The sequence below is a fragment of the Mastomys coucha genome, unplaced genomic scaffold (assembly GCF_008632895.1).
Source record: "Mastomys coucha isolate ucsf_1 unplaced genomic scaffold, UCSF_Mcou_1 pScaffold14, whole genome shotgun sequence".
Lineage (NCBI taxonomy): Eukaryota > Metazoa > Chordata > Mammalia > Rodentia > Muridae > Mastomys > Mastomys coucha.
This window is the reverse complement of record NW_022196896.1, coordinates 66,376,471-66,389,467: the sequence shown is the minus strand read 5'-3', so window position 1 is coordinate 66,389,467 and position 12,997 is coordinate 66,376,471. Positions and strand designations below refer to the sequence as shown.

The 12,997-nt window shown below is 44.3% G+C and overlaps 1 protein-coding gene across 9 annotated transcripts in view; it reads left to right on the top strand.

The window, feature by feature from the left end:
* The window catches only part of Aff3 (AF4/FMR2 family member 3), a 502,697-nt gene that overhangs the window by 127,701 nt on the left and 361,999 nt on the right, over window positions 1–12,997 (top strand). For 7 of the 9 annotated variants that reach the window (XM_031367274.1, XM_031367273.1, XM_031367272.1 and 4 more), the window contains 4 exons: window positions 4,608–4,682; window positions 6,896–7,016; window positions 8,231–8,543; window positions 8,663–9,048. In XM_031367274.1, the coding sequence (XP_031223134.1) occupies window positions 4,608–4,682; window positions 6,896–7,016; window positions 8,231–8,543; window positions 8,663–9,048 (895 nt within the window). The remainder of the gene's footprint in view (window positions 1–4,607; window positions 4,683–6,895; window positions 7,017–8,230; window positions 8,544–8,662; window positions 9,049–12,997) is intronic. The other 2 variants (XM_031367276.1, XM_031367281.1) reach the window with 1 other exon arrangement.

Sequence of the window (12,997 nt, the reverse complement as noted above, 5' to 3'; positions counted from 1 at the left end):
CATCACCATCACCATAATTACTACCACCACCATCAGCATCATTACCACCGTCACTATCACCACCATCATTACCACCACCACCACCACCACAATCACTATCCTGGCACAGCCTCCCTCATCACCACCACCAGCCAGCCTCAACCATATTACACACCCCTCACACCTTGCCCTATGCTAGTTTCACTGATTTGACTGACAGTTCCAAGTTAGGACCCTTCCTCGTAGGAAAGCCAATGTAGGAGCTCAAGCAACAGTCAGAGTGCAGAGGGAGAAGACACTCTTCCATGCTTGCTTGCTTGTTAGATTTCTTAACCCTGATACAGCTCATAAAACGGTGGCATCTACAAATGGGTCTTCCCACCAATTAACAATCAAGACAGTCCCCCTAAGAGATGCCCACAGGCCAGCCTCATCTAAACAATCCGTCACTAAAAGCCTCTTCCTAGGTGATTCTAGCTTGTTCTCAGTTGTATCAGAATTGACCAGCCCACTCTCCCAGGACCACCACCATTCCCTCCACAAGCTCACCACATCACACACAACTCAGGACCATGGAAAGGGGCTGCATCTGTGAGATCTTCATCTTTCTGCCAGACTGGAGCTCTGGCTCACCTTGTCTCTGATTGCTTCTTTTCACCCGTTTAATCCTGGCTGCCTTTCTGTCTATCAAGTCTGCAGATTGGAACATCTCAATGGTCTTCTTGTTCTCCTCTCTTTTGAGACAGGATTCCGGGTCTTTTATTGTTTATTTTAGAAATAACAAAAGACGGTAATTAGTTTGACTCATCAAATTTAAAACAATTGTTATAAACTTGGGGCGTTTGATTAGACTCCTTAAATTATACACAGCGTCTCATGTTGCCAGCTGAGAGCAGCGGAGTTTCTGAGGCATGGCAGTCTCCTCCTTACCAGCAGTTGGTCTCCTCTCCAGTTGGTCTCCTCTCCCTGCTCACCTTCTGGGTGTCCATGCAGCTGTCAGTGCAAGAATTCAAGGTATCTGAAAAATGGCCTCCATGGTAGGCTGCTCAGCCATCTTTGATGGAGAATGGAAGAAGGGGAGAGTGTTTCCTGAGGTTCGCACATCCTCTGCTCTTGGGAAGGGCTAGAGAAACCTGTTCTGAGGGGAGCAGTAAGGACAGGCAGTGGGCAAACCTAGGCCACAGAATTCTGAAAACAGAATTCTAGCTAAGGAAGTCACGTTGCCTGCTGAGGGCAAAGGTCACCACCCCAAGCTCTGGAAAGCCACTCAGCAGTAACCTGTGTATCAACAACTCAGTGGGTTACCTTCTGCCCTACACTTCCAGGGGGCCCAGCTCAGAGCTCATCTACATAGCTGGTGCCCACGCTGCTTATAAATGAGCTCCTTCCTCATTTCCCTCTTGTTCTGAGGCAGCTTCTCAGCAGGAGGAGGGATTGGCCATAGCCCCGATTATTTCCCTCACACATGGAACTGAGGAGTTGGCTTTGAACTAAGCTGCTATTTGAAAGATATCCTCTTAAATACATGATTTCCAGACTAATATTCTCTAAAGGACAGGAGATAATCACTCTTGTCTCCACCCTTACCTTGTCGCTGCCATGATTTGGAGATGGTATGAGTAAATTCCCTGAGGCCCCCTTGCTGCATGGTTGGTCTCTAGTGCCGTGTGTCTGGACCTTCTGCAAAGGTGGGCTCTAGTCTAGGTATTCTCTACATTAGAATGGGCTTACTATTTTTCCTAGATTCTGTTTAGTTGTAAGAGTAGGCTGCTGCATAAGTGGGCATGGATGGTGAATCCTTTGCCTCTCTCTTGTATGAGCCCCCAAATGACACCACCTACTATGCTATAATGTATCCCGAAGGCCGTCACTTCTATTAAATAGATGGAACCCTCTAACCTTGGATGTTCAGCTTTCCAAACTAAGAAAAAAACAAAAACAAACAAACAAAAAATCTCATTTCTTTATAAGGTATACTGCCTCAAGTAGTTTGTTATAAGAACAGCTAATGATGAATGCTAAACCCTTAATCTGGAGACACATGGGAAGTTAGGATGGTCTTTTTATAAGTAGCAAAACACGATTCCAGTCAAGGGCTGAAGTTGGCTCCATATACCCTTTGCTGATGGCCACCTCCATGGGAAATGACAGTTGGTTCGGAATGAGCACTCTTATGTGGGTGGGCTACACGTGGGTGAGTCCTCTTCCTGGCCAGGTAATCGGCTAGGTCAAGCCCTGGGCTCAGCTGTTGGGGTTGGCGCACTCATCAGCACCTTTTCTTCCAGGGAGCACAGTGTGAGAGAGACTGGGATAGGCGAGGCAAGCTGCAGTCAGCACTAGTTGTCACTGTTTAGGATCTGGAATTCTGTTGTCTGTTCTGCAGTTCTAGGATGGGTGGTAATCCTGTGTGAGAGTGTGTGTGTGCGTGTGCTTGTAAGAAAAAGATAATTTTCTGTTGTTTGGAAACTGGGAAAAATTGTAACTACTACCATACTTTTCTCATTGTTCTTTTTGTATGGGGAATAGCTTCTTTGTTTCGACAACCCCATTTGTTTCTCTGTTTTCTGTTAGTTTACCCTTGGCTTGTGGACATGGCCCTGGTTTGTGGGCAGCTCCTTCTCTCTCAGTGGTGATTAATAAAGTGTTTTGGACTTTGCTCTCTCTCCTGTATGATGTCCTTTTTTAAGGATCAAAGATGAGACGATTTAACTCTTATCCTAAATCCCTGCTTTATTTAGCTTCCTTTTTGTTTGAGACAGGTCTCACATCCTCTTGCTCCCATCTTCCAAGGACTGAGGTTAAGGATGTGTGTGACCATGATGGAGCCTTGATTTTGAAAAAGTAACCTAGTAATAATACCTACCATCTCTGTCTTTGTCTAACTGGTATTGTAAGGACATTCAACAGACAGACTTCAGGCTGGCTGTTTAGGCGTTTGTTTTCCCTCAGCAGAAGGAAGAAGCCAGCAGAGTTACAATGTTACTTAGTTGTCACTTTGTAGTTACAGATAGATTTGTTTTGGAAATTACCTTGTTTGGATGTTTCCTCTTACCCATGTTGGTTAACTGGCTTTGGCTTGAGCCCATCAAGAGACCCAACTTAATAGATTAAAATCAAGTAAATGAAGAACAATCAGAAATATTTTTATTATCTTTTTTATTTGCTTTTTTTTAACCTAAAAATAAGGTTATATTTTTCTTTTGAAGGAGTTGATTTAAAAGCAAATGGAAAAGATTCCATTTGCTGGGACTGCTGTATATTCATAATAAATAATAAATAACATTATGGTGGTTGACTGCCACACTTCTGTGCAAAATAAATAAATGCATTTGGTGATATACATTTGGGGGGTGTGATTCTTGTAATTTCTATGGAAATAAGGGAAAACTTTAACAGTTGATAGAGACTTTACCATCTGTTAGCAAGGCAGAAACAGTGTGGCAGTTACTGAGTTTAACAGGTACACCAGCCTGCCAGGAATGAGGATTATCTAGGACCAGTCCCACATCCTCAGGAAGCTGACCCAACTTGCCACCTTTAGGAGAAAGGCACCTTAGATACTAAAGCCAATGGCATAGCCCTCAGATTGCTCCAGTGGCAAGGAAGTGAGGGGTGGAGGCTGCTCTTTCAGGATGAGAGATCGAGGCCCTATGCCAGCTTGCAAGCTTGTATGTGGATGCTTTCTGTAATTAGTGCAGAGGTGGACTAGTCAAGCCTCCATTGTCTATACGGGCAAAAGCGCTGAGCATTGGTGAGGGATCGGGAAAATTGGGAAGGTCCTGCCTTTCTCTTAGAGTGGTGTTTGCTGTGAGCAGGTGGTATTTTAGCTCCTCTGGCCTGATGTAAGACCTGGGGGCTTCAGGTCTAGTTAAGGAGGAGTGGGTGGGTTGCCTCTGCTCAGTGGAGGCTGTAGAGTCGCCCATGAAGAAGGAGAGACCAAAGAGGAGGCATGGAGGAAGCTGGGCCTTTCTTTTTTGTTTCCTCCTTTGGTTATGTGATGATGGTCCTACACAGGGTTATCTGATGGTGTGGGTGCTCTGTACTGGCTTTATGGTGGCCCCAAGAAAGAGTGGCAGGTGCAGATCTTCTGTTGGATGTCCTGACCGGTGGCTGTAAGGGTGCTTGGCCCCTTCTGTCCAAAATCATACAGTCTGGTCATACAGGCTGAAACACACAGGAAACTTTTATTTGGCCATAGATTGCATCTTGCACTGGTTTTGCTTTTTTCTCTTCAGACCCAAAGAGGCTGGGAATGAGGGAGGGGTTCATCTAAACAGGAACATCTTGTCCTCCCCTCCAGCTTTCCTAAAGTATGACCTGACCCTTCTTCCAAAGTCCTGGGGAGACCCTGGGTCTGACCCACTGAGCTGACTGTGGTGTCCATCCCCTTGCCTTGATCTTAGACATCTAAACCATGTTGCAAAATAAGCTGTGTTTTTCCCTCTGTCCTAACACTGCATTTGGTGGGGAGGGTGTCACACCTCCCGTTTGGATCCCAGTGTCCTTGTGCAGCCTCCCCATAGGCCTTTGAGGGAAACGCTGGCAGACCTGTACATGCAAAGATCCCAAATGCAGGCTTGCCAGGTTTAAAGCGCTCTCTCTTCTTGTGGTGTTTGTATTTCTTACAGGGGTGAAGATATCCTAAGCCAGAGGAATGATTCTCTAGTTCTGGAAGTTCAGGCATCAGCCAGCAGATGCAGGAGGTATCATTTTGGGTGTGTGGGGCCTCCTCAGAAGCCCGCCTTATTCATCCTGCATAAGGCCATTTCATGCATCACCCCAGTCTTGTGTGTGCTTGGCTTGGCCTAGCCAAGGGTGGCCTGCATGGCATGTGTGTGGAGGTCTCTGCTTGAAGGTTGTCACCCCGGGTGCCTCACAAGGGAAGTTCAGATGCATGGGATGCGAGGTCTTCCCCCCCCCCCTTCAAATACCAGCCAACCTAAGTCTAAAAGTTAGAAGTTTATGGTAAACTAGAATGGTCTTGTTATTCAAAGCCCATTTCATGCCTCTGTACCATAAATCATGTGTCCTTCCATCCTGTCAGTGTGTGAAACCCACAGAGCCTTTACAGAAGCCAGGGACTCAGGGCAAGCAGATACCAGCAGCATGGGACAATCACAGCCTTCCCTTTGGGCTCGAATGAGTGTGTCTGGGGTCCACGTGCGCCGCTCAGTGTCACCTCAGCCATGCTCAGAAATGGACTGTGACACTGGAAGGATGAGCCTCTCTGTTGGTGGATGGGTTTTTTATGTAAGGACACCAGTTAGAATCCCGAACCTCATAACTTTGGGTAATGTACTAAGGATGAATTAATATGCTAATGGCCTCCTTGCTCTGGATATTTTAGCATTTCCTGATTTTAAATTTAAATTAAATGCCTCAGGGGCACGGACAGCCTTGCCAGAAGCGTGTGTAGTATTGCCCCACAGACAGTGACTTTAAAATATGCCTTGACCGCATGGATGAGGTATACCTTTTAATCACTGTATACCACTGTCGTTCATGCCCCCTGCATATGCACAACACAGGTATTAAAATTAGTACTAAATAAGTACCTGTGTACCAATTTCCCCTATGTCCTAACACTGAATTTCAGGGGGTGGGTGTCACACCTCTCATTTAGATCCCAATGTCCTTGTGCAGCCGCCCCATAGGCCTTTGAGGGAAACACTGGCAGACCTGTACATGCAAAGATCCCAAATGCAGGCTTGCCATGTTTAAAGCACTCTCTCTTCTTGTGGTGAGATTCAACATTCAGAATACTACTGTTTCCATAAAGTTCTTTCAACCTACAGACCCTTTTCTTTATAACCGTGTTTTAGTAGCAATACCCTGGATTTCCAATGTCCTAGCTCTCTCTTCTAAATTATCTACAGCCACATGCTTATTTTGACCTTACTGCAGTGCCCTGAGACATCCCTGCTTCAAATGGAGATACCTGAGGAGAAAGGAGTTGAGTAGCTTTTCTGTTGTCGCCTCTCGTTTGAGGAGACCTTTAACTAATAGGTAGGGCTCTTGGTTCCCACTCTTCTCCCCAGACAAAGCAGACATGTCGCCATCATTCTTTGCTTCTGCTAAGAAATGAGGACAGTTTTCAGGATGTACGTTTGCTGATGGGTAGTGCATATGTCCACACTAGGCCTGTAAACCCAGAAGATCTGTGTGCCTCCTTTCACTGGTTAGGGAGTCACTTTCTCATCACTAGTTGAGTGAACCCCTTTATTTTTCTCCTTATGAGGGGAATGATACTCTATCCTTCCCCTTTGCCTCCTGCAGCCCCTCCTCCTAGCCCACTTTTTATGGTCAGGAGGAGCAATAGTGTCAAATATATCAGAAGGAAGAATTGATTCAGTCATCTTTGACAATGTGACTGATTAACAGAGATCAGGAGGAGGCTCGTAACGGCGGAAACCCACTGCAGCATGGAGGTTTAACAGCTCTTTAGGGAGCTAGTTAATGATAGAATCACTACAGAACACAGACACGCTACACACACACACACACACACACACACACACACACACACACACAAAATCCCAGCCAGGAGCATTTTCATATAGCACTCCGAGGCAGTGAGTATTACCAGAGGAAGTAGCCTCATAATTTATATTTACACATCAAAGTAATTACTGAGGACCAGAGCAAGACGCTCCATCTTCTGTTAGAGTTGCTTATATAGTTGCTTTCCCTCATATCAGGCAGAGGCGTCTAATTCTGGTTGGAACCTGTCCTCTGGAAGAATGTGATTGTCAGCCATGGAATTCAGCTGGCCTGCTGAGCCCAGCTTTAATCTCATCTCTGTCTATTCAGTCATTGTCATTTATCCATTAGCCAGATGTCTGCGTTCAGATGTACATGACCTTGGGTTTGGCCTTTTAATTTTTGGGGTTGTTCTCTTTCCTTTCTCCTGGTGTAGTGTCTATGAACCAGACAGGAATGCGTTACGGAGGAAAGAGCGAGAAAGAAGAAGTCAAGAAACACAGCAGGACAGTGGCGGCTTTAACTCCGGTTACTCGCTCTTCAGTGAACCCTACAAGGTAGATGGTTTTCAGCTGTTCACCTTCCCTTTCAGCCACCTTCAAGGTCCCGCCAAAAATTCAACAAAAATCTCCGTTTTGGTTTTTGGTCTGTTTAGCCTGGGAAGATAACCCTCTTCCTGTGGTGTCACATGCAGTGGGGTTCACACCCCTGAGTATCCATGTCTAGCTTTTGTGGCTCCATGGGCTCCTTGACTTTACCAGCAAAGTGTGACCCTGAGACCCACTTGCTATGACTTTTATCAGGAGTTTAGACTCCATCTCTTTGTTTCCAAAATTAATGCATCTGTAATGTTTCCTGGACCCTTAAATACCATTCAAAAGAGGCTAGGTTATATATTTGATAAGTGTTGATCATGTAAGGAGATTGGAGGGTGTCAGAATGACTCTAGGGGTGGAGGTGCCAACTACCAGCCCCAAGGATCTGAGTTTGATCCCTAGAACCCAAATGATGGGAGAACCAAATTTGCAAGTTACCCACCCCCCACCCACCCACCCACCCACCCACACACTTGCTGTGCTTACCAGCATCTCAGAGTTCCTCTCTCTTCCAAAATGAAACACTGTCCAAGAGTTCACTCACATTTTAGGCTGCATGGTAACATGGTATTGAGGTAACATGATAACATTGTAACATGGACTGCTTAGGGTGGGAGAATTTTCTGTATTTGGTCTTGTATTGTTTCTCAGTTACCTTGATTCCTCTAGCCTAACAAGCTATGTTTCTAACAAGAATAAGTACTTGTTTAGGATCTGGAAACAGCCCTGTTGTGATCCAAACCTAAGTCTTCAAGAAAAGCTTTCAGTAGTTCTACAAACAACAATAAACTAATTCTAGAGAGACTTAATTCTATGAAATAGAGTAAATTTTTAGACCATTTTATGAAGCAGTTGGAGTAAATTTTCTGATTTTCAGGTTATATGTACATATAAAATAAGTACATATCTGTAAATAATAACAAATGCATTTTTGGCCATAACACAAAATACCAGTAACAACTTTGTTTGTTAATATACCCTAAAGTTATCCATTACAAGTTTCTAGTTCTTGAATAATGCGGACAGCTATCTTCAGAGTCCATAAAGACTTCAATTTTGTCCTTCAGTTTTTACTTGGAGTGTATCACCCTTGCCCTTGTTACCTGACAGGCACCTGTCCACTGTTTCCTGTGTCTTGTCTCTTACATTATCATGGATATTTTTTCTTTCTCCAGACTAACAAGGGGGATGAACTCTCCAACCGGATCCAGAATACATTAGGAAATTATGACGAGATGAAAGACTTTTTAACTGATAGATCCAACCAGAGTCATCTTGTTGGTGTCCCCAAGCCAGGTGTCCCTCAGACTCCTGTGAACAAGATCGATGAACATTTTGTGGCAGAGTCGAGAGCACAGCCCCAGCCCTCATCTGTCTGCAGCACTGCGTCCTCCACACCTGCAGCTGTCCCTGTGCAGCAGGGAAAGAGAGGCACCATGGGCTGGCAGAAGGCTGGGCACCCGTCGTCCGATGGCCAACAGAGAGCAGGTAAGGAGGGGCATGAAGCAGTTGCTTTGTACAGATCTCAAAGAGCCACTATGCAAAACCTGTTCACTGTGTGTGGAGAGCCTCATCCTCACCATCACTGCCTTCTTCTTCCAACTCAGCACAACAGGGCTCTCTCAGGACCTTGCTTGGAGATGGTGTTGGCAGACAGCAGACAAGGGCCAAGCAAGTGTGCAATATGGAGGCGGGGCTTCAGACCCAGGAGAGGCCACCTACAATGGCAGCCAAGCACGGCGGCAGTGGACACTGTGTTCAGAACTTTCCCCCATCCCTGGCTTCAAAACCCAGCCTGGTGCAGCAGAAACCAACTGCCTACGTGCGGCCAATGGATGGCCAGGACCAGGCTCCTGATGAATCTCCTAAGCTTAAGTCATCCACGGAAACTGCTGTGCACTGCACAGCCTACAGAGGGGCCCCAGCCAATAAACCAGAGTCAGCCAGAGCCAAGGCCAAGCTTGCTAAGTTCAGCATCCCCAAGCAAGGAGAGGTGAGTCCATTCTCATTGCCAGTTCCATGCTGCTAAAGTAGTAGCCTGACTTGAAAAATGCAAGTCTTTAATGTTTCCGCCCCTCCCACCTCCCCAGGGATGTGGTAGGATCCATAGCGCTCAAACAGAAGGTATAGTTTTTGATATTTTCAAATTCATAATAATAGGATTGTCTTATACTGAAATGCACATATATGTGTTTGTGGTTGTGTAGGGATTACTTAGTGATGGAATGCCTTTTTCAGTTGAGTTCATGGGACTTTCATGCACAAGATGGTATTGACGAAGCTATAAAGCAGCAAGATAAGATGCTTCAAAGGCTGTATGTACTTCAGCTTCTGAGGAGGCAAAATATTTCCATAAAATAGTTCAGAACTCAGAACGTTTTAATCAAATTTGAAAAGTTTTATGATAAACTTCTTAAAGGACTTTGAATTTGTGCAATGTATAAGTAAGAATTTGTCAAGTATTAAATCAGTATTAAGTCTGGTTGACATTCCCATATATGAGGTATCCCACCACTTTATAAAGCTTATGATTCAGAGTCACCCATATGAGCCAGAGTCCTTACTCAGGTGGTCATGTTAGGTTGTGTGGACATATTCTGCGATTGCGTTAGGGCATATGGACATATTCTCAGAAGCAAGTACTTCAGTTCATACACCCCTGCTTTGCACTTTGATTTTGTTCTACCATATTTGCATGTTGCATTACAGAATGTGTGGAGTGGGTAAACTGAGTGTGAGCATCCTCCACAAGCCCGCCACTCAACAGGTGGTAGGAAAGGCAGGGACTAGCTGCGTGAATCTTGGTGGAGAGCAATCCCTTTAGAGTAGTGTGCCTCATAGCGCCTTCCAAATTGACAACAGTTGTCAGGAGTCCAAGAGGAGAAATCAGGACCGTGTGTATTTGCTTTTTGTTGCTTCCCGGTGATCTTGTGTCGAAGCTGGAATGGTTTTTCCCTAACACCGTTCTTAGGAACTGCTAAGTTGTCATTCCCTTTGACGCGTTCTTCTTTAAAGATGGAGTAAGGATGTGATCGGGGTGTTCTTCACATCTTAGTTCGATTTAATAACCAAACAAGACAAAGGATTTGATGCTTCCTGTTGGGCTTTTGAGGGGACTGAGCAGAGCGTTTCTGGGCTATCCGCTATCGTCTCAGACCTCTCCGTGGGCCAGTGGGACATGACCCCATTACCTTTGCAGACTGTCTGCATTCCGGGAGGTGTTGACTGAGGCTTAATTAGGAAACGTGGTGATGTGTGAACCGATATGTCTTTTGATTACACGTTCGTGATGTATTCTAGCAATTAAGAAGAAGCAGGAGGCCTTAGGAATGGGGAAAGCAAAATGTAGGTTTTTTTTTTTCCAGGCTTTTTTTTCTTTTAAGGATTTATTTTCATTTATTTTTATTTTTTAAATTCTCTCTCTCTCTCTCTCTCTCTTTGTATGTGTGCATCTGTGTGCACGTGTCTGTATGTGTATATCTCTGTGTTTCTATGTATGTATGTGTTTGTGTGTGTGTGTTTGTATGTGCATGTGAGTGCAGGTTCACGGAGATCAGAGATGATGGATACCTGGGACCTGGGATTACAGGTGGCTACCTGACATGGATGCTGAGAATAAAATTTTAAGATGGCAACATGTGCTCCCAACCGCTAAGCCTTCTCTCCAGGCCTAGGCATTTGTTTGTAAAGTTTGTAGGAAAAACACAGAGACCACCATATCAAACTGAATTCTCCCAGACTCTAGGTTTTATCATTTCTATCAAATGATCTCTATTGGCAGAGAAAATCTAGTTCATCCTTGAACAGTGGTGGCCAACTTATACCTCCAGGGATCCATTTACAGTTTTCCTTCTAGTTGATTCCATGTTAAAATGTTTTCATATGGCAGCAACTCCTGTTTATTAGGTAACTATTCATTTAGAATCCAGTGAGGTAGTCAGTTCTGGTTAAAAGCACCGAGCTATATTTTCTACACCCAGGGCAGCCTGGTGCAGATGCCCGTACAGTATTAGGGAGCATTTGGTGAGTTGTCAATAATCTGGACATTTTTGTGCTGCCCTGTGAGGATCTAAGATTAGGGATATCTTGCTCTGTACCAGTTTGGTGATTTTACAGCCAGAGGGCCATGCCTGAGAGAGGGGGCATCTGGGAGAGGCCAGAGTAACATGAAGAAACTGCTTCATTGCTCCTCCATTCAGCGTTGGAAACCGACAGTCTGCTGCCTTCTCACACTCTATCCTGAGTGTGCTAGTGAGGCCAGGCACACATTGGCAGAAATGGGGCAACTGGAGTGTTATTTGTGGAGTCAGCTTGAGCTGGTGTGAGAGTTGAGTCAGTCTTTGTGTTAGCTAAAAGTTTTGCATATTAGGAAAAACATAATTTGATTCTTTTTTGTTTTGTTTTGTTTTTTTTTTTTGCTTTTCAAGACAGGGTTTCTCTGTGTAGCTCTGACTGTCCTGGAACTCACTCTGTAGACCAGGCTGGCCTTGAACTCAGAAATCTGCCTGCCTCTGCCTCTCAAGTGCTGGGACTAAAGGCATGCATCACCACTGCCTGGCTCATATTTTGATTCTTAAACCATGTCTGCTTATGAAGTTCACTGCCACAGTAAGGAATTGGACTTGTTCAAAATGGCATCTGGTCTTCACTTTTCCTGCTCTGCAAATAACAAGGTTCTTTTAAACTGTTTTCCTGGGAGTTAACAAATGCCCTTTTGCAGGTAGGTCATTCCAGTAAAACAAACAGTAACAATATAGAAACTGAATTTTATCAACTATATTTTTCTTTTGAAAGAATATATACTTTTACACTTTTACTATCTGGAGTGAAAAACAACCTGACATGGCAATCAGTTAAAAATCTCGTGTGTGTGTGTGTGTGTGTGTGTGTGTGTGTGTGTGTGTGTGACCCTCTGTGTGTCTGAGTGTATCTCTGTGTGTGTATGTGTGCCTGTGTGTATCTGTGTATGTATGTGTGTCTCTGTGTGTATGTGTGTATGCGTATGTCTGTATATGTGTGTATCTGTATGTGTATGTGTGTATGTCTGTTTATACCTTAAAAAATACTCCCAGTCTGAAAATGCATTCTTAGCAACACTTATTTCCAGTAATATACAGGAAGTGTTTTCTAGGAAAATAGAGAGGAAGTGACCACAAGATAACATATTCCTCAAGTACTCGAGGATGTTAGCTATAAACAAGACTTAGAACACAGTGAGGCATCCACATTCTGAAAGATGTGTTAGATATAAATGATATTTGAGGGGGGAGGGTAGGAAGGGGGAGGTAGGGAGGAAATATACAAGTAGCTATCTGGCATTGTGTAGGCACATTCCTTGTCAGATGGTGGCTAGGTGCAGTATAACTTGAGATATTAAAAATCCACAATGTGATCTCTGCCTTCAGGATATCTATCCCCATGAATTGAATAAATTGCTCTCAAACACTTAGCTTTTAATTTGCAATTTATCTCACAGTTGAAACTAATTTTAAAATTGGCCTTCTAGTCCCAAGAATAGTCTTTCACCTTCACCACCCTTGTATAAGAATACTGATTGTTATTTGTTTAAAAACGGAGAGACTTGATCTCTTTTTCTGGTCTCATAGTTCATCAAGAGTATGTGCCTTCCTTTACAACAACTGTATTCTATCCCTGCCACAGAGTTATTTGTTACAATTCTTTACTCTTCAATAATGGATAATTAGTGCAGAAAAACCTAGCACGGTTTGATGTAGAAGTTAAAAGCCTCAAGAGGATTCCTTAACCATACACCTGCCTCTCAGCTGGCTTATCCCAGCTCAGTTTGGGGTTTAATGAAAAACATATTTTTGTTGTTATAGCTGAGTCTCCTATTCTTGACGCCACCCCTCATTAAGTGGGGCTCCCCTAGAGTGCCACTTGGAAAGGTATCTGTTGTTAGGCGAGAGGCAGGGGACTTAACA